Below are 16,814 nucleotides of genomic sequence, written 5' to 3'. Positions count from 1 at the left end.
AACGAAAGCCCGCTCAATTGCAGCAATGGCATGTGGCCAGGTGCAAGAGGCGAGTCTCTGGTATGAGGCCAGGCTTTTAAGGGCCGAGGTGCAACTTGCTCCCTTTAGACACTCATTCCAGCAGTATTACCTAGGGCGCAAAGATACTTCCCAGAATGGGGACAGATTTACAGAGAGAAAAAAATTACCGATTTCAATGAAGATAGCGCTTTTAGACATGGCGGCTTGCGATCGTGAACGCCAGCTCTGTTTTATCCGCCGCAAAACGTATTTTAGAGTCCTACTAGCAGCTACATAGTGCAAGGGAGTTGCATGTCTCAATAAATTACTTAGCGACCTATGGTAGGTAAATAGTCATAGGCACCTGGTTAAGGTTGATAGATGCTTTAAACACTGCCTACCTACTCTGTAGGTAGGTACTATATACGCAGTTAGATGTTTCCAAAAGAGTTCCCAACAATAGAAACGTGCTCAGTTGATATCCCGCTATGATCTGACAAAGACATGACCAAGCCGTGACTTTTCTATAGTCGTCTTTTATCATTCTTCAGTTCAGCGAATGAAATAATGAAGTGATAGTTTCGCGGTCTGGTTTCTTCATACGTCGTGTCTCCAGTCATATTCTGCGCCCAAGACATGCTCCCTTTTTCCACCGAGCACGACTCAAGGGAACCCATCGTCTCATCTGAAACTTTTGCTCTTAAGAATACATGTCTCACACCGGAATGCAGCGATCCTTGCTGGCAGTGCTCCCTATTACTTGCGAAATGCGCGAACCTCACGTCTCCACCAGCCTTTGAAGTCGCAGGTTGAAACATCAATTCCCAGATCTTTTAGCGCCTTTGTGCTCAAGTGGCAGTCATAAGGTCGCTGTACACTGGCATTTGGGTCATTCCCTTCCGTGTTGGGCTTAATCCCTTCCGTTGACAGGCCCATTATCTCACCAAATAGTGTCACTATCTCATACTTCGTCATTCGATCCTCTGAGGAAAACTGGAGAACTCGGGGAAGACAAGATCGCTCCTTAGTTGGAGCATCGAGGTACTTGACGGAAATATCTGTGCTTAATGTCAGCAGAATATTCTCGCGCACTTGTTTGCCCTCAAGGAGTTTTGGCAAGACTAGTTCAAATGGCACTGTGGTTTGGAAACCTGGTGGTTAAAAGCAGAGTGAGACATACCGTGGCATACCCTACCGATGTCTTCTGTGTTCGTAGGATAGCGTATTGCCCAGTGGTCCATGCTAATTTCAGCTCCCTGTGTCTGTGCCTTCCATAGTGCATCCATAAGAACATTGACCGCACTCTCGGCTGGCGTCTCAGCGTTCCCATAGAGGACAGGAACTCGAAGAACGACACCCAGGCCCTCCTTTCCAACCTGCTTCAGCGTGTCTAAGACGGCTCGCTCACCATCCAGCTTCGTTTGGCCGTAAAGATTGGTAGGCTGAGGCTTGGCATCGGCTTCATAGGGAGCATCCCCCGGCGTACCGGGGAACACGTAGTCGGTTGATATATATATGACAAATATGTCTCTATCCGCGGCCAGCTTAGCGAGTGCCTTGCTCGCAGCGACGTTGAGTTCACGGGCACTTTCGGGGTCTTTATCGACCTTGTCTGGGAACCTTTGAGCAGCGCCTTTCGGCGTCATTGGTTAGTCTCTGTACGAATGAAACATGCCAGGTAGCTTACAATGGACAATAACCTGTGGTCTGGAGGTAGATAGTAACGTCAGTCTACTGGCACAGCATCGATAGAGGGGAGGGACTGCAAACTTGGTCTCATCCAGAAACTCTCCCACTTCCGTCTCATTGCTTAGATTGATCTTGAAGGTGTTGACTCCATCTGCGCGAGAATAGCCCGTGCCTTTGACATTCCAGTTCTTGAGGCCGAAAGTTGTAGCGACCTCACGACCCAGCAGGCCGGTAGCGCCGGTTATAAGGACAGTGCGCTCAGACATTACTCAGTAATTTGCAGGACAATTGATGTTCTTGAAGTGAATTTTCAGTTATAGGGTTCGGGTGGTTGCTAACATGGTTGGTTTGGAAATTGAAGTAGCAGTTGAAACGTCATCATCAAAAAGAGTAAAGGTGGGGTTTAACATGATCATGAGGGGGCAAGAAATGACGGAAGCTACACGGCTATAGACATGAATTTTAAACCAGGATCTACGACAAGGGAATTAGTGAGCATTATTGTTGGATAACTGATGCCCTTGTTTGTATGTATTTACTATTTGCCTTAGATGCCTATATGCAGGAAGCTTATCTAGGCAGCTATAGGCAATCTAGCTTAGGTGAATGCCTTAGGACTATTATAGATAGTCCTCTCTTTCTGTAGCTAGCTTAGAAGAATCAAGCCTTTTCCTTTCACTAAGTATTATATGGAATAAGTTGTACCGCATCTGCATCGTATTATTGTGCTAGCTTTGGTGCTCGTCTACTATTGAGTACAATCGAGGCTCAGTGCTACGCCGGTTAGAAGCACCCCAATTTATAAGTGATACAGATTGTACCACTTTCCTCTGACTATAAGTATGTATTTGAATCATAATCGGATATTCTAGTTATGTACGCTGTATACAGCTCCTCTAAACCACTCACTGGTCCTGTTCTGGAACTTACAGCTCTTTGTTTCCTCCCAGTCTTCGGTGAGCAAGAAAATACCAGACCTTGATACAAAGTGTTAAAATAACCCAGTAAAAGGTATCTTAAACTTATGTTGTATTGTCTAAATCTTTTTATCTATTTAGGATCGGTGTCTTGGGTTTTCTTTCCTCCCTAGACGGTCTATCCGTACCGAGATAAGTCAATGCTCACAATAACCCCCCCCCCCCCCCCCCCCGGCATAAGTTTTTTTGCTGTGCCAGTCTGGAATGATTTTGTTGGTTCTCGTTGAATAACTTTGCAATTGATACTTATAACAGTAACTCCATGATATGAGCAGATTGAAGGAATTGGATATGAGACTAATCTAAGAAAGGTGTGATGGTTTTCACACTACCTTATATTGCTGTGTAACATGTCAGACGATAGTATGTGACTTATTGTAACGCATCAGATAGCAAGGTTCCTTTGGCAATGCATCCATATTTAACGCCCTTCTCCCGGTATCTTAGCCTCTGCGTGCATCCCTATTATGCAGCGCATCAAGCGGGTTGTTCAGCCATAGTCGCGTAGGCTTTCAGTCAGGCATGGGAGCTGTTTTTGAAACATCCATGCATCACGTTTCCTTAGCCAGTTCAAGGCTGCAACGCAAGGTCTCATGCAAACATTTAGGCTTTCTTTTCATGACACACGTTTTGGAGGGCTTGACAGTAACAATTGGGACAAAGAAATCCATCCAATGCCAAGCCAGTTCCCCAGATAGGTCTAGGGAATTCATGTTCAAGTCGTTCATATTGGACAGTTGCATTCTGATATATGCTGTGCGGCACGAAGACCTGGAGTTATCGGGTCTCGGCTAAACATTCTCATCTATCCAATCTTGTCTTTTCTCCTGGTCCTCGGCTTCGGCCTCCCGCCACTCGTCAGGGGTTGTGTGTAAGACTGTGGCCACTGTCGTGAAGGCTGCCCAAACCTCTCCACATAAAGCTAAGTGCAGCACTTGAGTACTCAAAAAGTTGACAGCGAATGTCAAATCGAGATGACTGAGAATATTAATTTCACAAAAGTCATGAGTTGGGAGGTTAAACCGTTGACGGAGACTATGGGCCATCAACCGCAGGGCGGTTGCTTCCCACGGTGCAGTCACCAATCTCAAAACGGCATCAGTAAAGATATGTGAGGCAATTAAAGGGGGCAGCTGCGTCAGCATTGTATCGCAGTAGGTGGTTGTAGGCAGAAGTGCTCCCCTTGCTTCGACGCTTGGTCTTAGTTCGGCGCTCCAGAGTCCAGGAGGTGCTTCGCTGGTTTCAGCTGTGGCTTCAACATCAAAGCTGATCAAAGTGGCACTAAGGCCTTCGTTATCTTCTTCGTCAGTTGCATAGTCATCTCCACGTGCCGAGAAAGTACTTGGCCGCCGAACAGCTTCTACTGGGCCCGTATCGTTGGGCATTTGTCCATCGACCGGCCGTATAGGCGAAACATCATCGATCGTGCTCCGAGCACGCCGGTGCTCTGATCTGTCACCAGATCTGTCGGCTTGCATCCAGCTGTTAGTCACGCCAGAAAGAGAACCAGTGTTCGGTAGCCACCGAAATATCCTCGCCCAAATTTGGGGTCTCCAGTCACGGATAAGTCTCTGAGACATTATCCAGACGAGAAACGGCGTCGAACATATGCACAGGCCTCCAACCCATTGTAAAACAGACTGGAAAGACAGGTCCTTCGCTGGTGGGGGGGGCGGAATTGGTGAATCTTGAGTAAATGGGACGAAGAAGGATAGGCTTGGGAGCCAGTTAGTGCTTGAGGCCAGGCCAAGCCGTTTCAGAGCAATGTATAGCTCTAGATGAACCCGAACGTATGACCAGGCTTCATGGGCTCTACTGCTTGTAAGCTGCGAAATTTAATAATTGGCTTTGGGGGAAAAGGCTTACAGTCGACGAGCAAACACCCTGTCGGGCCTGTCACGCCACAATAGAGCAATTTGTCGGTCGATGTAATTGCTGAAAAGGCTGACAGACGCACCAGGCAGAAGATCTTGGGAGATAGAAAAGGTACTTCGGGATTGTGCATACAAATCCCAAAACGGGATGTGAGAATAGCGTTTGTAAATCTGTCATGGCAAGGCACCTAGTTAGTATATGGGACATAAAGGGTCTGCAAAACATACCAAAACTCGCTGACGGAAGCCATCTAGCCCAAAGGCACCGGCAGCGTCCACGCAACGAAGGGCTGAGAAGGCAAGATTAGTGCCCACGTCATCCTCATACATGGCATGACGTTTATCAGACTCGGCCTCTGGATTTGTAGTTGGATTCTCTTGCTCAGCGACCCCAATAACTAGCATAACTTCATTATGGGAACGAATGATGTCTCTGTTGACTCTTTTGGTTTCAGGGTTGATTGGACGGCCTCGATGGTCATATTGTTGGCCAGAGTCGTTGGTATTTGGTGGCTCGTCATGATCATCATCCCATTCAACAACATCGTCATAAGGAGACCGGCCCTGACAGTGTCAGTAATTCGAGAGCAATAGTCGACGGCTCCAGCTAAAGGATGTCTTACAAGCGCTTGGGCAGTTAAGGGGCCCTGCATTCCCATGATGAAGATACGTACGCACTCATCAAACTCAAGGCGGGCATATGTCGCTTCATGGACAGTTTATGATATGGCTTAAGTCGCCCTCGTCCTATGAGTTCTGTGAGTAAGCTCTTCCTGCGTGTCGACGATTTGCTGAATGAATTTACTTTGGCTGCAATGAATAACGGTCGTTCAACTGAAGTCATGACGGCTAACCCGATGAACGAAGATGTGGCGTTTCATGTGGCTGGTGTAGATGAGCTAATGCGCCCGAAAGCCAATCAAATGTATGTCTCTAACAGGCGCCAAAAAAAAATTACTAGGAAACCTCATGCGCAGACCCATGATATTCTTTACATCGAATATTTGTTAACTCAAAATCACAACAATACAATGGCAAATAAGCAGCCGTTGAAGACCACGTTTGACGTAAACCATGTCATACGTCCCATATTCACAGGAGGTTCAGTAGCTATTGACAATAGCGCACGTATTCTAGCCACAGTTCTTGGCGAGGATGCAGTTCTCACAGATCCTACAAACGGGAAGCATTTGGCTCAAATTGAGGGTGTAAGGACCACGTGCAATCACATTAGACCGTGACTGACTTTCTCAGGATGGAGAGCTCATTTCCACATTAACATGTCAGTCTCCAAAAGATCGCTCAAACGTGCAAGCAACTGATACTGATTATAGTAACACCCTCTGGATCTCACCTTATCATATGCTCTCGCTCTTTATCCATGAGAATATACACCTTGAGAGTATCACAAGAAGACGGAACTATTGACGCTACACTCACAAGGACAGTGAAAGCACACACTACCCCAGTCGTCGTTATGGCAGTTGATAGGACCAGCACCCTGTTGGCCACCGGAGGAACCGATGGAGCTGTCAAGGTTTGGGATATCATCGGTGGCTTTGTTACTCACACTTTCCGTGGTTCTTCTGTTTTGGTATCAGCGCTCCTGTTCTTCGAAGCTGCCCCTCGGCCAAGCGACAGTCATTCAAGGAAGGGCATGAAAACCAAGCGTCAAGAAGAGCCCGATGAAGAAGAGGAGGAGGAGTCAAGCACTGTCAATTTCCGGCTGTCATGCGGCCAACAAGATGGAAAGGTCCGCGTATGGGACCTGCACAAGCGTAGTTGCGTTGCCAATTTGGACTCGCACGTCTCGGATATCCAAGGTCTTGACTACTCCCCAGAACAAAACGCTCTTGTTACCGCAGGCAGAGACAAGACCATAACCTGGTGGGACGCCAGATCCTGGAAGATTCGCAAAGTTGTTCCTTGCCTCGAACTGGTCGAGGCGGCTGGCTTTATCGAAAATGGAAGCTTGACTTATTCCGCTGGTGCCAATGGTTCGCTTCGCATCTGGGATACGGATATGGGCAAGGAAATCACTCCCCAGCAATCTGCGAAGAGTGAAGAGGAAGGGATTGTGTCTGGCATTTACCGCCCTGGTCTCCCTTTTATTCTTCTTGTCCAGGTTGATCATACTCTTGCACTATATAGACCTCCCCGAAAGGCAGAGACCACCTCCCTCCCTGCTCCAGAACCCTTCCGAAGGATATCAGGCACACACGACGACATAATCGATCTTGGATATTTGCTTCCGGACCGCTCGATGGTTGCTTTGGCCACAAACTCGGAGGACATCAGGATTGTCTCAGTCACCGAGGCTCAAGATAGGGACGCCGACTGGGATTCGAATCTAAACCCCTACTTTGGTCAAGATGTTGCTCTGCTGAAAGGTCACGATGAAATTGTCATCTCACTCGATATCGACTGGTCAGGCCACTGGATTGCTACCGGAGCAAAAGACAACACCGCCCGTCTTTGGCGCATCGATCCAACAAACAACTCCTATATCTGCTGGGCTGTTTTCTCCGGTCATGCTGAATCATTGGGCGCTGTCGCCTTGCCCAAGGGTGTACCTCCAGAGTCCTCGCCAGCTCGGTCAGACCCCCTTAACCATCCTCCTTCATTCCTCATCACAGGGTCTCAAGACCAGACAGTCAAGAAATGGGATATTCCCCGCGCGGCTCAGCAGAAGGGTCAAAAGGGTGGCTCTCGGGCCATCTTCACTCGCAAGGCTCACGAAAAAGACATCAACGCCATTAATGTTCACCACTCGGGTCAACTTTTTGCTTCCGCATCTCAAGACAAAACTGTCAAGATTTGGTCAGTGGAGGAGGGTGAAGTTCAGGGCATCCTACGTGGTCACAGGCGTGGTGTCTGGACAGTTCAGTTCTCTCCTGTCAATATGCCGGCGATCCAAGGCGAGGATGGGCCTGTTACTGGAAAGGGCGCTGTCCTCACTGGCAGTGGCGACAAGACCATCAAGTTATGGAATCTTTCCAGCTATACTTGCGTAAGGACTTTCGAGGGCCATTCTAACAGTGTCTTGAAAGTTGCATGGTTGAACATGCCCGCTGGTCCAGAACAGTCCAAGAAGCGAGTCCAGTTCACAAGCGCCGGCGGTGATGGCCTTGTCAAGGTTTGGGATGCCAATTCAGGCGAAGCTGACTGCACACTTGATAATCATGAGGATCGTGTTTGGGCTGTAGCTGTTCACCCCGAGGATAACACGATAGTGTCCGGAAGTGGTGACTCAACTGTCACTTTCTGGAAGGATACCTCATCAGAGACTCAAGCTGCCGCGTCCCAGGCTGCTCTCAAACTGATTGAGCAGGAACAGGAGCTTGAGAACCACATACACGCTGGCTCGTTCCGCGAGGCCATCATTCTTGCATTGCAGCTTAATCACCCTGGGAGGCTTCTCAACTTATTCACATCAGTCATTACAACCAACAACCCCGATAAGGGCAGCCTGAGTGGCTTAAGTGCTGTGGACGAGGTACTGGGCAGCCTATCCGATGAACAGATCTTCATGCTGCTTCTGAGGCTGCGGGATTGGAATACAAACGCGCGCACAGCTCCTGTGGCACAGAGAATCTTGTGGACTCTGATTCGCAGCTATCCTGCCTCAAAGTTCTCGAATTTGTCTGTCAAGGGGGCTAAGGGACAGAAGAGCCTGAAGGACGTTTTGCACGCCATTCGTGTTTACACTGAGAGGCACTACAAGCGTACCGAGGAGTTGGTTGATGAGAGTTATCTGGTGGAATATACCCTGCAGGAGATGGATGACCTTGCGCCATTGCTAGAAGATGGAAATGGCCCAATTAAGGATGCGGGTAACGATGTTGTTATGGCAGGATAGACCAAACCCAATAACTGTTTTCTTTCCTTCATGTTCGTTCATTTGGCTAGGTAATTAGGTATGGTCATTCTGGCATATTCCGGAGTACAAAGGTTATAGACAAAATGTTGCTCATCTACCTGTATTGTGGCTACATACTACTAAGGCAGTAGGTAATCTAAGACGTATTTGGGAGCAAGAAAACATAAGATCTAAGTTTAGGGTGATAAAATAAACTCTATAAAAGGTATCCTAAACTCATCCTAAATTTATACTAAGTTACTCAAATCTTTTTATTAGTTACCTAGGCTCAAGGTCCCGAGTTTTATTTCCTCCCCTAGGTATTTTACCCATATATACTCCGTATATCAATGTCATCTGTTGTGACAGGGATATTTAGGTAGCCTCCACGGCCGGAGTGGGCCTGGACCTGACGGGAGCTTCAAGGCTCCACCCAATAACCACAATCATACTCCGTACTTGGATCTTGAATCTTTCTTCCCTGGCCTCAAGCCTCAACTACAATCACGTCAACGCGACCACGGCCACGGTCGCGAATACTCATTGTATCGTAACCCCGCACACAGAAGCGAGCTACATCCATCAGACTGTCTGATATAAACAATGGCAAAGCGCCAGGCCTCCGAGGCCCTCGACGATCTTGTTGGTGTAGCCTCGCCAGCTTCCAAGAGATCTCGATTGGATGACATTGATTCACCTGAACCGAACGGTACTTCGAACGAACTCATCGACGAGTCTAATACCAGTGGAATGGCGCAAGAAGACGACGCAAACGAAGACGACGACCAAGACCCCACTGCCGCAGCACCTATAAGACAATCAGCGCCTACTGACGGGTATGATGACCTTTACCTCGATACTATCGATCGCAACGTGCTCGACTTCGACTTCGAGAAGTTATGCTCCGTTTCCCTTTCGAACATCAACGTTTACGCATGCCTCGTCTGCGGAAAGTATTTCCAAGGTCGTGGTCCGAAATCCCATGCTTACTTCCACTCGCTTGATGAGGATCACCACGTCTATATAAATCTGGAAACACAGCGTGTCTATGTCCTTCCTGAAGGGTACGAGGTCAAGAGCCGCTCGCTCGATGACATCAAGTACGTGTCGGATCCGCGATATAGTAAGAAGGAGGTTATCGAGATGGACCGCACACCACGCACCAGCTACACCCTTGATAGAAAAGTGTACATCCCTGGATTTGTGGGAATGAACAACATCAAGGAGAATGACTATCTCAACGTCATAGTACAGGCTCTTGCGCATGTCGCGCCATTGCGTAACTACCTGCTTCTCGAGGATTTTTCGAACAAGACGGAGCTTGTCAAGCGATGCAGCATTCTGATCCGCAAGATCTGGAATCCGAGGGCGTTCAAGGCTCACGTTTCTCCTCATGAACTTCTCCAGGAGATATCACTGCGCTCGAACAAGCGCTTTACCCTCACAACTCAGTCGGATCCTGTCGATTTTCTATCCTGGTTCTTGAACAACCTCCACCTTGGGCTCGGTGGCAGCAAGACCAAACCTGGCAGTTCCATGATCCAGCGTACATTCCAGGGTAAGATGAAGGTTGAATCCCAGGCCATCACAGCTCGTGCCGACGCTACTGATCGACTGCGCTTTGAAGATGCGGATGTCAAAGTGGACATTGTGCGCTTCCTCCTTCTGACGCTGGACCTCCCGTCAGCGCCGCTCTTTCAGGACGAACTCGAAAAGAACATCATCCCTCAAGTTCCCCTGACAACCATTCTCACAAAATATGACGGTCAGAGGGCTCAAGAACACCACGCTCAACGCAAGCGTTACCGACTCATGCACCCTCTCCCCCCATTTCTTGCCTTTCACGTCAAGCGCTTCTCCCAGAACAAGTTTGTTTCTGAGCGCAACCCAACAATCGTCACTTTTGACGCCCGTAATCTCGACATGTCACCATACGTTGAGCCAAACCCCAAGGAGTGGCCCCCAGGTGAGCCCATCTGGTATGATCTGGTAGCCAATGTCATTCACGAAGCTGTTCGAGTACGAGAGGACGTTGTTGACAGCGGCGAGGAACGTAAGATATGGAAGGTTCAGCTGAAAAACAAGGCGACGGGTGAATGGGTGGTTTGTCAAGATTTATATGTTGATAAAGTACAGAGCGAGCTGTTATATCTTGGTGAGGCATATCTCCAGATCTGGGAACGGAGGAGAGATCCCAGGGGCAAAGGCAAGGCCCCATGACGGTAAATACCGCCAATAGTGAGCCTCTATCCGTGCATACACAATATGTTTTAATACCACAACTTGACGATCCGATTTGCTCGTTCCTGGGAGAGAAATATCAGCTCCCTAAGCTCGCTCTTTTGACTGTAGCTCTCACTGAAATACGCTATGGCAAACCGTACCCGATCATACGCAGCTAGTAATACATCGTTCATAAACAAGGTCATCACCGTGACCTCGCCTGTCGTGCGCAGCCGATGTCTCATATCTAGTTGTCCAGTCCACCTACCCTAAGCCTCATAAACACGGTATCACAGCCCCTTCCAGAAAAATTCTCCAACTCCGCCCAAAGGTGATGTGGAAACAAAGGAACAGATCGAGCCAAAAATAATTATGCCCCTCAACGTTGACGTTTGAAGGCACTCATGATATACAATACAAAGACTACACCGAGATGGGTTTCCAAGAGCGCACTCCAATCTCCTAAGGGTGGGACTGTTCAGCGGCCTGCTTCGAGGGTCCACCTGTGTGGCGCTTGTCGTGGTGGTGATGTTGGCTAGCCTTTTCACGGCGCTGCTCCTCGATGGCTGTTCGTTGTTGAATGCTAGAATCGTGGCTCTTGAATTCGATGCGAGTGCTTGCTGGAAAGTTAAGGACATGCTTCATCGTCTCGCTGTTCACCATTTAGCTAAAACCAGAGAAAGTCGATCACACACCATTGAGACTTACCGAATCTTGATGACTCGGCCACCGTCAGTGCGAGTCCAGATGCTGAGAATGTCCTCACCATTGCGAACACTTAGAACAGCACCACAAACATCATCGCTAGCATCGGCAAACTGATCACCAATGAGGCTGAGAATGAGATCTTCCCAGTACCTGTCTGCTACGCCCTTCTTCATCCGAACCACCCACTTTCCTCCCTTCTTATTAACATCATCCTCCCATATTGGGCGAATGCCTTTCTTGAAAAGGTGAAAATCAGAGACAACGGGGAGTGTAGAGGGACGTTTCAGGTGGCGATAAATCTCCCAGAACTCTTCTCCAGTCCGTACAGTTGCGATCTCGTGTAGCGTCTTCTCATATTCGATGAAGCCGTGTGCCTTCGAGATCGGTGGTCGATACCAAAATGTCCATGAATCGACTAACGCATGCGAAGGATTTGCCGTGGATACCCCAGACTGGTTGTTCTCAGAAATCGCAGTCATGCTGGCTCCTTTACCCGCACTCTTGGATGGGTCCTTCGTGCCGGACTTGACTACCGCTGATGCCATGGCAGTATCGAAAGGATTGGCTGAAGTCTTCGGGGTTTTAGCCGACCCAAACGAAGCAAACGCTCCAGAGCCTAGGCCAAAGGCACTGGAGGCACCGCTCGTGGGCGACACTAGACCTCCAGGTGTGGTATTAAAAGGGTTCGGTTTAGTCGATGAAGGAGTATCGCCACCCTGGCGCTTGGGGAATGAGGCATTGCGGTTGAAGGAGTCACCACTGGACCCTTGTCCGGGCGTTGAGAGGGAAAGCTTGCCGGTGCTAAGAAGGCATTGGTGAGAACTCCATATTGTAGGTGAATGTGCAACTTACTTTGTGCGGCGGGACCAGAGGTTGCTAGTATCCATCAAGACCGAATGGGACAGGTCCGTCGACAAATCAATAGAGGGCGGGGACGACCTGGTAAGGATGCCTTGGATAGACCAGGGAAAGAATCGGAGAAATCGTGTGCAACGTCGATACGCTTATAGATTGCGGCTGGTAGTGTCGGTGTCGATTTAGTAGAAATAGTGGTCGATGTTCGTGATGGTGGCCGTTGGGAGTTACACTGTCTCAAGGTTGGGGGGGGGGGGGGGGTAATCAGTAGATTCACGGCGAGATTTGCTCAAGGTCGAAAGATATTGTAAGGTGATATGGTCATAGACGAATTCGTGACGTTGTGGTATTTCGCAGTGTCGTAGTACGTATTGAAGAAAAGAGCCGAAGAGATTGGAACGTCAAAGGTGAAGTTGTTGGATGTTTGGGAATTTTGATTTGGAAGAGTTGCAAGTGGGAAAGATGGTATGGTATGTTAGAGGTACCTACCTACCTTAGGTATGGAAGAATTTCTGACAGCCCACCTACTAAGGTAACCTAACGTTCCCTTCCATGGTACTAAAAAAATCCGAGCAGTACTGACAGGCCTGTGTACTTTTTATGTAGCCTCGCTTCTTCTTCTTGTGATCATGTACTTAAAAGTTACTCACAATGGCCCCTGTCGGATCGCAAGCCCTGGAAGCTAGTACCCATCTCGCTGGAAAACTCTCCAGTCATTGAAGCTGCGAAAAGCCTGTCCAACCTGCTTGATTAAGGTAGGTTGCCCCCAGCCCCATCTGCATATCCATTGAAATCATGATTTCATAGAGCAGCAGTACAATGAATACCGTGGCGATCTAGGTACCTACCTACCTTACGTTAGAAGTCGCCCCAACAAAATAAACAAAACAAAAACCGACGACAGTGACCACGCAGTGTGACTGGAGATTATTGTCAACTGAGATAGCCTGAGAAGTTGAGGCTCATACAAGTAACTACTCCGTACTGGTCGAGGTGATAAAAAATTGTGGAATAGTGAAATTACCTTTCCCGCAAGCCGGATCAGAATTTCGAAACCAACAATTATACACAAGTGAGTAACACAATGGCGATATGTCTTTCAATTTCATCCAAGACACCCGTCAGTCGTTTACTCATGACAAGCACTGATGAACCGAACTCCCGTGCCTTAATTATGCGATCTGCTGTGAAAGGTTAAAGCCGTTTCCTTTTCGGCATAATAGTACTATGAGGTACGATGAGGTTTATTAGTGTCTTCAAAAGATCTTGGTAAATCGACTTTTATATATTCCCTTGGAACTGACAGTGGCATTCGGCTCTAAACAGTGAGGTAAACCAAAGAAACCAGGGTTTGATATATTGTGCAAATCCCTACCCACGGCCGAGGGGATGATCATGACTTGTAGGTCGGTGGCATCATGAATCTCCTATGAGTCTTGATTCGCTTGTCCTGGATAGGAGAATAGAGCACTGGCAGGTCAGGCATCAATGCCATTCAAGTACAGTTTTGCAACAGGTATTGTTACACTTGTATTCGTCGAATAATAGAAATCTTGTAATATAATTGACAAAAGTACGTTAGCAGTTTCTTAAAGGCTCTTATCCGACATTGATTGGGTAAGGCATTTTCAGATCTCCTATCACCTGACTTCTCCTAATTAGCGTGTGAGTAAAGCAGGTAACAAGAGGTTGCAGACTACGGAGAATAGCTTCTTTCTATGAATGCTGCGTCTTTACCATATCCTACCTACTTACCTACTTACCTGTGCAGCCTTCGTGCCTACTAACTGTATGAGTTCCCGTCGAGTTTCATCGAAGCTGAGACGAGACCAATCGCCCCTTCTAGGCTCACCCACTCGGCCCCACTTCACAGCCCAAAAGTTTCTTATCGTGACCTCTTATCATATTGCTCCAGGAAAAAAATATTCCAAGACTTAGAACAAACACTCGAACCTTGAGGTACCGCGGATAAATCTCAAGCGCACGCCTCCACCACTGTCGCAATGGGTGTCACACGAACAAAGACCATCAAGAACAAGCACGCCGCTGCTCCTGGTGTTGCAAAAACTTCCAAACGCTCCGCCACCGATGGCATTGCTAAGTCCAAGAAGTCAAAGGGCCCCACGCTGAGCAAGCAGGTCAAAGACAAGGGTCGCGAGGCGCTTCTGCAAAAGTTCAAGAACCCTAAGAAGAAGAAGTATACGGACCAACAGCTTGGGATTCCCGAACTCAACACTGTCACGCCCGTAGGCGTTATCAAACCTCGTGGGAAGAAGAAAGGCAAGGTTTTTGCTGATGATCAGGTAAGAAGTTATGGTACCGAACATGCTTGCGCAATTCTAACCTACTATCCCTCTAGGAAAGTATGAGTACTATCATGGCGCTTGTCCAAGCGGAGAAGGATGGTCTGATCGAGTCCAAGATGATCAAACAACGTCAGATGGAAGAAATTCGCGAAGCGCGCAAGGCCGAGGCCGAGAAGAAAGAACAAGAAAAGCAGTCGAAACTTGAGGATACCAAAGACTCTCTCCGAAAGAGAAGAAAGCGCAAGAGCACGGGTAACGAAGAGGACAATATCAAGGAGTTCACTACCAGCGGTAGCAAGGGGACAAAAGCAAAGAGCAAGAAGCGAGTATCTTTCGCCTAGGCCCTCGACCGATAATATGGCAAAAGTTTTCGGAGTTTTTACATTGTTTGGCGCATGGAGTTTGATAGATACTGAAGTCATACCATGATTTCTCGTGGTTTCTGGAGGTTCAGCGGTACAAAAGCACAAGACTGAATTCGAACCATGGTTGTCTGCGGATGCAGATCCCCTCATCTAGATGGAATGATAGAATTCATTTTCAGCTCTTAGCTATGAACATTCTGTGTCATATCTATGATATATAAACGCGCTTCTATAAATGTCTATACTGTGCTAATCTACTTGTGGCCATCAATTGCGTCAAAGGAGGCCTTCTAAGAGCTCTTGGGAGCAAATCTGCTACTTAGTCTTCCACAATGACTAGCTTACGTCGCATAGGGATATAGCCATGTCCGTCAGCTAAATGATCATTGTTGTTGGGGTTAACGAGAGGCCTGAGATCATCGAGATCGGCCTTGAAAGCAAGATGGTTTAAGAAATTGGCAACCTATAAATGTTAATTTGAGGTCTAGCGATTATCACTAACAAAAACTTACAGGTTTTGTAAACCACCGACCGCCCGAGGTTTCAAACCAACACAGATGTCCTCCCAGGCTAGAGGTGAGAAGGACAGTGTTGGGGTTCTGTTTGAATTCTTCATATGGAATAGCTTCCTTGACGGCAATCTTGCGACCGTTAGAAATGACTGGGAAGTTATAATAGAGCAGAAAACAGGAGTCCTTACCGGATCATCAGTTGAGTGGACAGCCAGGAAAGGAATCTCAATGGAAAGTATGGAATCCACTGATGAAGCATCGCGGTAGTATGCACTCTCCGTCGGATACCCCCAAGAAGGGCACCTGGCAAAGTCAATTTTTGGCCGAAGTAGAGCGAAACGACTTACTGGATAAGGCGATCAAACTCATACAGATACGTGATGTTCATCACGGCCTCAACATCGATTTTGCTGTACTTTTCCAACTCGGTTCTATGCGTGGCAGCGAGTTCTTTCAGAGCACCTTGATAATATCAGCAAGCACTTTAATGAACTACGTATGAATATATCGACTCACTGCCCATGACTCGAAGATAAACTTCTTTGCCGATGTAGCTGTTCTGTAGGATCTTGCTGGAGACGTCTAGATTGAATGGGTTGCTGCATACAACTGCTCCCTTGAGGACACAGCTGGGGCCCTCCTCGCCACAGTAGTTTGTGTTAGACTGAGCCAAAATTCGGAGAAGTAATACTTATATAGTTGGTGAGCATGTTCGCTCCGAGGGAGAACCCTAGACCGAACAAAGGTCGGTTGGGGAAAGTTTTCTGTAGCCACTTTATGGTCTTGGAGGAATGTTAGTGGGGTGTTTTCCTTGAGGCACGTGTATCCTTTACCTGACGAATATCCCATGTCGCTCGGGCGTTGTACAAGACACCACTGGTGATCTTGCTGCGCGCACAACCTCGCGAGTTAACCACGCAGACTTCCCAGCCGCCCTCGCCAATCAATGGCGCAATAGTATGTCGAAGGTAGATCTCGTGAGAACCACCTGAAAGACCATGCAGAACCACAAGCATGGGCTTGCAGTCGTCTGACCCGATATGATCGAACTCTTCTGGAGTGAAGTAAGCCGTTCGTCGAGACAATGAAGGGTCCTCAGGGGCCTCAAAAGGCTCAACAGCAAAGTCCACGGCGAACGTTCCATGGTAGATCTTGTGGTCAGCGTCGAAAATCTTGCGCTTATAGTAAATCTTTGGTCCAGCAGGTTTGGTCGCTGTCCACATCGTCTGCAGATGGCCATTGAAGAGCAGTGGGTTCAGCCGGCATGGCGGTGTTGCCTTTTCGCAGATGGATAAGAGATCGGTGGCATTGCCATCTTTCTCTTGCACCTTTCGTGGTGAAGGCGCATGAGTGAAGTTGAGTTCTGCGTGTCCAAGCCACTCCATGATGAGATCCGTACAGGCCGTGACCGATGTACGCGAACCAGTTTCGGATCCGCGTGAAGAG

General features: G+C 48.0%; 7 protein-coding genes across 11 annotated transcripts; 3 read left to right on the top strand and 4 right to left on the bottom strand.

Annotated features, from left to right (window-relative positions):
* Positions 1-145: 145 nt before the first annotated feature.
* FVEG_05202 (dTDP-4-dehydrorhamnose reductase) lies at positions 146-2,119 on the bottom strand. 2 transcript variants are annotated; one of them, XM_018893309.1, is made up of 4 exons: positions 1,771-2,119; positions 1,688-1,707; positions 1,181-1,633; positions 146-1,058 (listed from the first exon to the last, which is right to left on the bottom strand). In XM_018893309.1, exons 1-4 carry the CDS (start codon positions 1,953-1,955, stop codon positions 757-759), a joined length of 960 nt encoding a protein of 319 aa, XP_018750148.1. In that variant the 5' UTR covers positions 1,956-2,119; the 3' UTR covers positions 146-756. The 2 variants fall into 2 exon arrangements, with proteins under 2 accessions (XP_018750148.1, XP_018750149.1); XM_018893310.1 differs by lacking the exon at positions 146-1,058 and having other exon boundaries at positions 1,120-1,633; positions 1,771-2,043.
* Positions 2,120-2,857: 738 nt separating this feature from the next.
* Positions 2,858-5,356, bottom strand: FVEG_05201 (hypothetical protein). The gene is made up of 4 exons (XM_018893308.1): positions 5,164-5,356; positions 4,769-5,104; positions 4,533-4,711; positions 2,858-4,478 (listed from the first exon to the last, which is right to left on the bottom strand). Exons 1-4 carry the CDS (start codon positions 5,197-5,199, stop codon positions 3,458-3,460), a joined length of 1,572 nt encoding a protein of 523 aa, XP_018750147.1. The 5' UTR covers positions 5,200-5,356; the 3' UTR covers positions 2,858-3,457.
* A 168-nt stretch (positions 5,357-5,524) lies between these two features.
* On the top strand, positions 5,525-8,577 carry FVEG_05200 (hypothetical protein). The gene is made up of 3 exons (XM_018893307.1): positions 5,525-5,748; positions 5,795-5,822; positions 5,875-8,577. Exons 1-3 carry the CDS (start codon positions 5,572-5,574, stop codon positions 8,397-8,399), a joined length of 2,730 nt encoding a protein of 909 aa, XP_018750146.1. The 5' UTR covers positions 5,525-5,571; the 3' UTR covers positions 8,400-8,577.
* Positions 8,578-8,629: 52 nt separating this feature from the next.
* Positions 8,630-12,727, bottom strand: FVEG_05198 (translation initiation factor 4E). The gene is made up of 3 exons (XM_018893305.1): positions 12,183-12,727; positions 11,331-12,131; positions 8,630-11,274 (listed from the first exon to the last, which is right to left on the bottom strand). Exons 1-3 carry the CDS (start codon positions 12,215-12,217, stop codon positions 11,085-11,087), a joined length of 1,026 nt encoding a protein of 341 aa, XP_018750144.1. The 5' UTR covers positions 12,218-12,727; the 3' UTR covers positions 8,630-11,084.
* FVEG_05199 (ubiquitin thiolesterase) lies at positions 8,797-10,856 on the top strand. Its single transcript, XM_018893306.1, has one exon. The coding sequence runs from the start codon at positions 9,003-9,005 to the stop codon at positions 10,617-10,619; it is 1,617 nt and encodes a 538-aa protein (XP_018750145.1). The 5' UTR covers positions 8,797-9,002; the 3' UTR covers positions 10,620-10,856.
* A 529-nt stretch (positions 12,728-13,256) lies between the features above and the next one.
* On the top strand, positions 13,257-15,105 carry FVEG_05197 (hypothetical protein). Of its 4 annotated transcripts, XM_018893302.1 has the most exons (5): positions 13,378-13,417; positions 13,512-13,701; positions 13,771-13,802; positions 13,861-14,488; positions 14,545-15,105. In XM_018893302.1, exons 4-5 carry the CDS (start codon positions 14,189-14,191, stop codon positions 14,830-14,832), a joined length of 588 nt encoding a protein of 195 aa, XP_018750141.1. In that variant the 5' UTR covers positions 13,378-13,417; positions 13,512-13,701; positions 13,771-13,802; positions 13,861-14,188; the 3' UTR covers positions 14,833-15,105. The 4 variants fall into 4 exon arrangements, with proteins under 4 accessions (XP_018750140.1, XP_018750141.1, XP_018750143.1 ...); XM_018893301.1 differs by having other exon boundaries at positions 13,257-13,701; positions 13,881-14,488; XM_018893304.1 differs by lacking the exons at positions 13,378-13,417; positions 13,512-13,701; positions 13,771-13,802 and adding an exon at positions 13,733-13,758.
* A 70-nt stretch (positions 15,106-15,175) lies between these two features.
* Positions 15,176-16,753, bottom strand: FVEG_05196 (hypothetical protein; the record flags this gene model as incomplete). Its single annotated transcript, XM_018893300.1, has 7 exons — positions 15,176-15,319; positions 15,369-15,497; positions 15,557-15,671; positions 15,716-15,830; positions 15,885-16,008; positions 16,034-16,150; positions 16,202-16,753. 7 exons carry the CDS (start codon positions 16,751-16,753, stop codon positions 15,176-15,178), a joined length of 1,296 nt encoding a protein of 431 aa, XP_018750139.1.
* Positions 16,754-16,814: the final 61 nt, after the last annotated feature.

Source organism: Fusarium verticillioides, chromosome 3 (assembly GCF_000149555.1).
Source record: "Fusarium verticillioides 7600 chromosome 3, whole genome shotgun sequence".
NCBI classification, from domain to species: Eukaryota; Fungi; Ascomycota; class Sordariomycetes; order Hypocreales; family Nectriaceae; genus Fusarium; species Fusarium verticillioides.
The sequence above is the reverse complement of the archived record's forward strand: the minus strand, read 5'-3'. Positions and strand labels throughout refer to the sequence as shown.

Coding starts and splice junctions, on each gene's coding strand:
- FVEG_05202 (XM_018893309.1), bottom strand. CDS start 1,955: ATGTCTGAGCGCACTGTCCTTATAACCGGCGCTACCGGCCTGCTGGGT. Junction 1,634..1,687: donor ACCACAGGTTATTGTCCATT/GTAAGCTACCTG, acceptor TGACGCCGAAAG/GCGCTGCTCAAAGGTTCCCA. Junction 1,059..1,180: donor CATCGGTAGGGTATGCCACG/GTATGTCTCACT, acceptor CATTAAGCACAG/ATATTTCCGTCAAGTACCTC.
- FVEG_05201 (XM_018893308.1), bottom strand. CDS start 5,199: ATGGGAATGCAGGGCCCCTTAACTGCCCAAGCGCTT. Junction 5,105..5,163: donor CCTTAACTGCCCAAGCGCTT/GTAAGACATCCT, acceptor TGACACTGTCAG/GGCCGGTCTCCTTATGACGA. Junction 4,479..4,532: donor AGGGTGTTTGCTCGTCGACT/GTAAGCCTTTTC, acceptor TACAAGCAGTAG/AGCCCATGAAGCCTGGTCAT.
- FVEG_05200 (XM_018893307.1), top strand. CDS start 5,572: ATGGCAAATAAGCAGCCGTTGAAGACCACGTTTGACGTAAACCATGTC. Junction 5,749..5,794: donor ATTTGGCTCAAATTGAGGGT/GTAAGGACCACG, acceptor TGACTTTCTCAG/GATGGAGAGCTCATTTCCAC. Junction 5,823..5,874: donor GCTCATTTCCACATTAACAT/GTCAGTCTCCAA, acceptor TACTGATTATAG/TAACACCCTCTGGATCTCAC.
- FVEG_05199 (XM_018893306.1), top strand. CDS start 9,003: ATGGCAAAGCGCCAGGCCTCCGAGGCCCTCGACGATCTTGTTGGTGTA.
- FVEG_05198 (XM_018893305.1), bottom strand. CDS start 12,217: ATGGATACTAGCAACCTCTGGTCCCGCCGCACAAA. Junction 12,132..12,182: donor CTCTGGTCCCGCCGCACAAA/GTAAGTTGCACA, acceptor ATGCCTTCTTAG/CACCGGCAAGCTTTCCCTCT. Junction 11,275..11,330: donor GGCCGAGTCATCAAGATTCG/GTAAGTCTCAAT, acceptor AATGGTGAACAG/CGAGACGATGAAGCATGTCC.
- FVEG_05197 (XM_018893301.1), top strand. CDS start 14,189: ATGGGTGTCACACGAACAAAGACCATCAAGAACAAGCACGCCGCTGCT. Junction 14,489..14,544: donor AGGTTTTTGCTGATGATCAG/GTAAGAAGTTAT, acceptor CTATCCCTCTAG/GAAAGTATGAGTACTATCAT.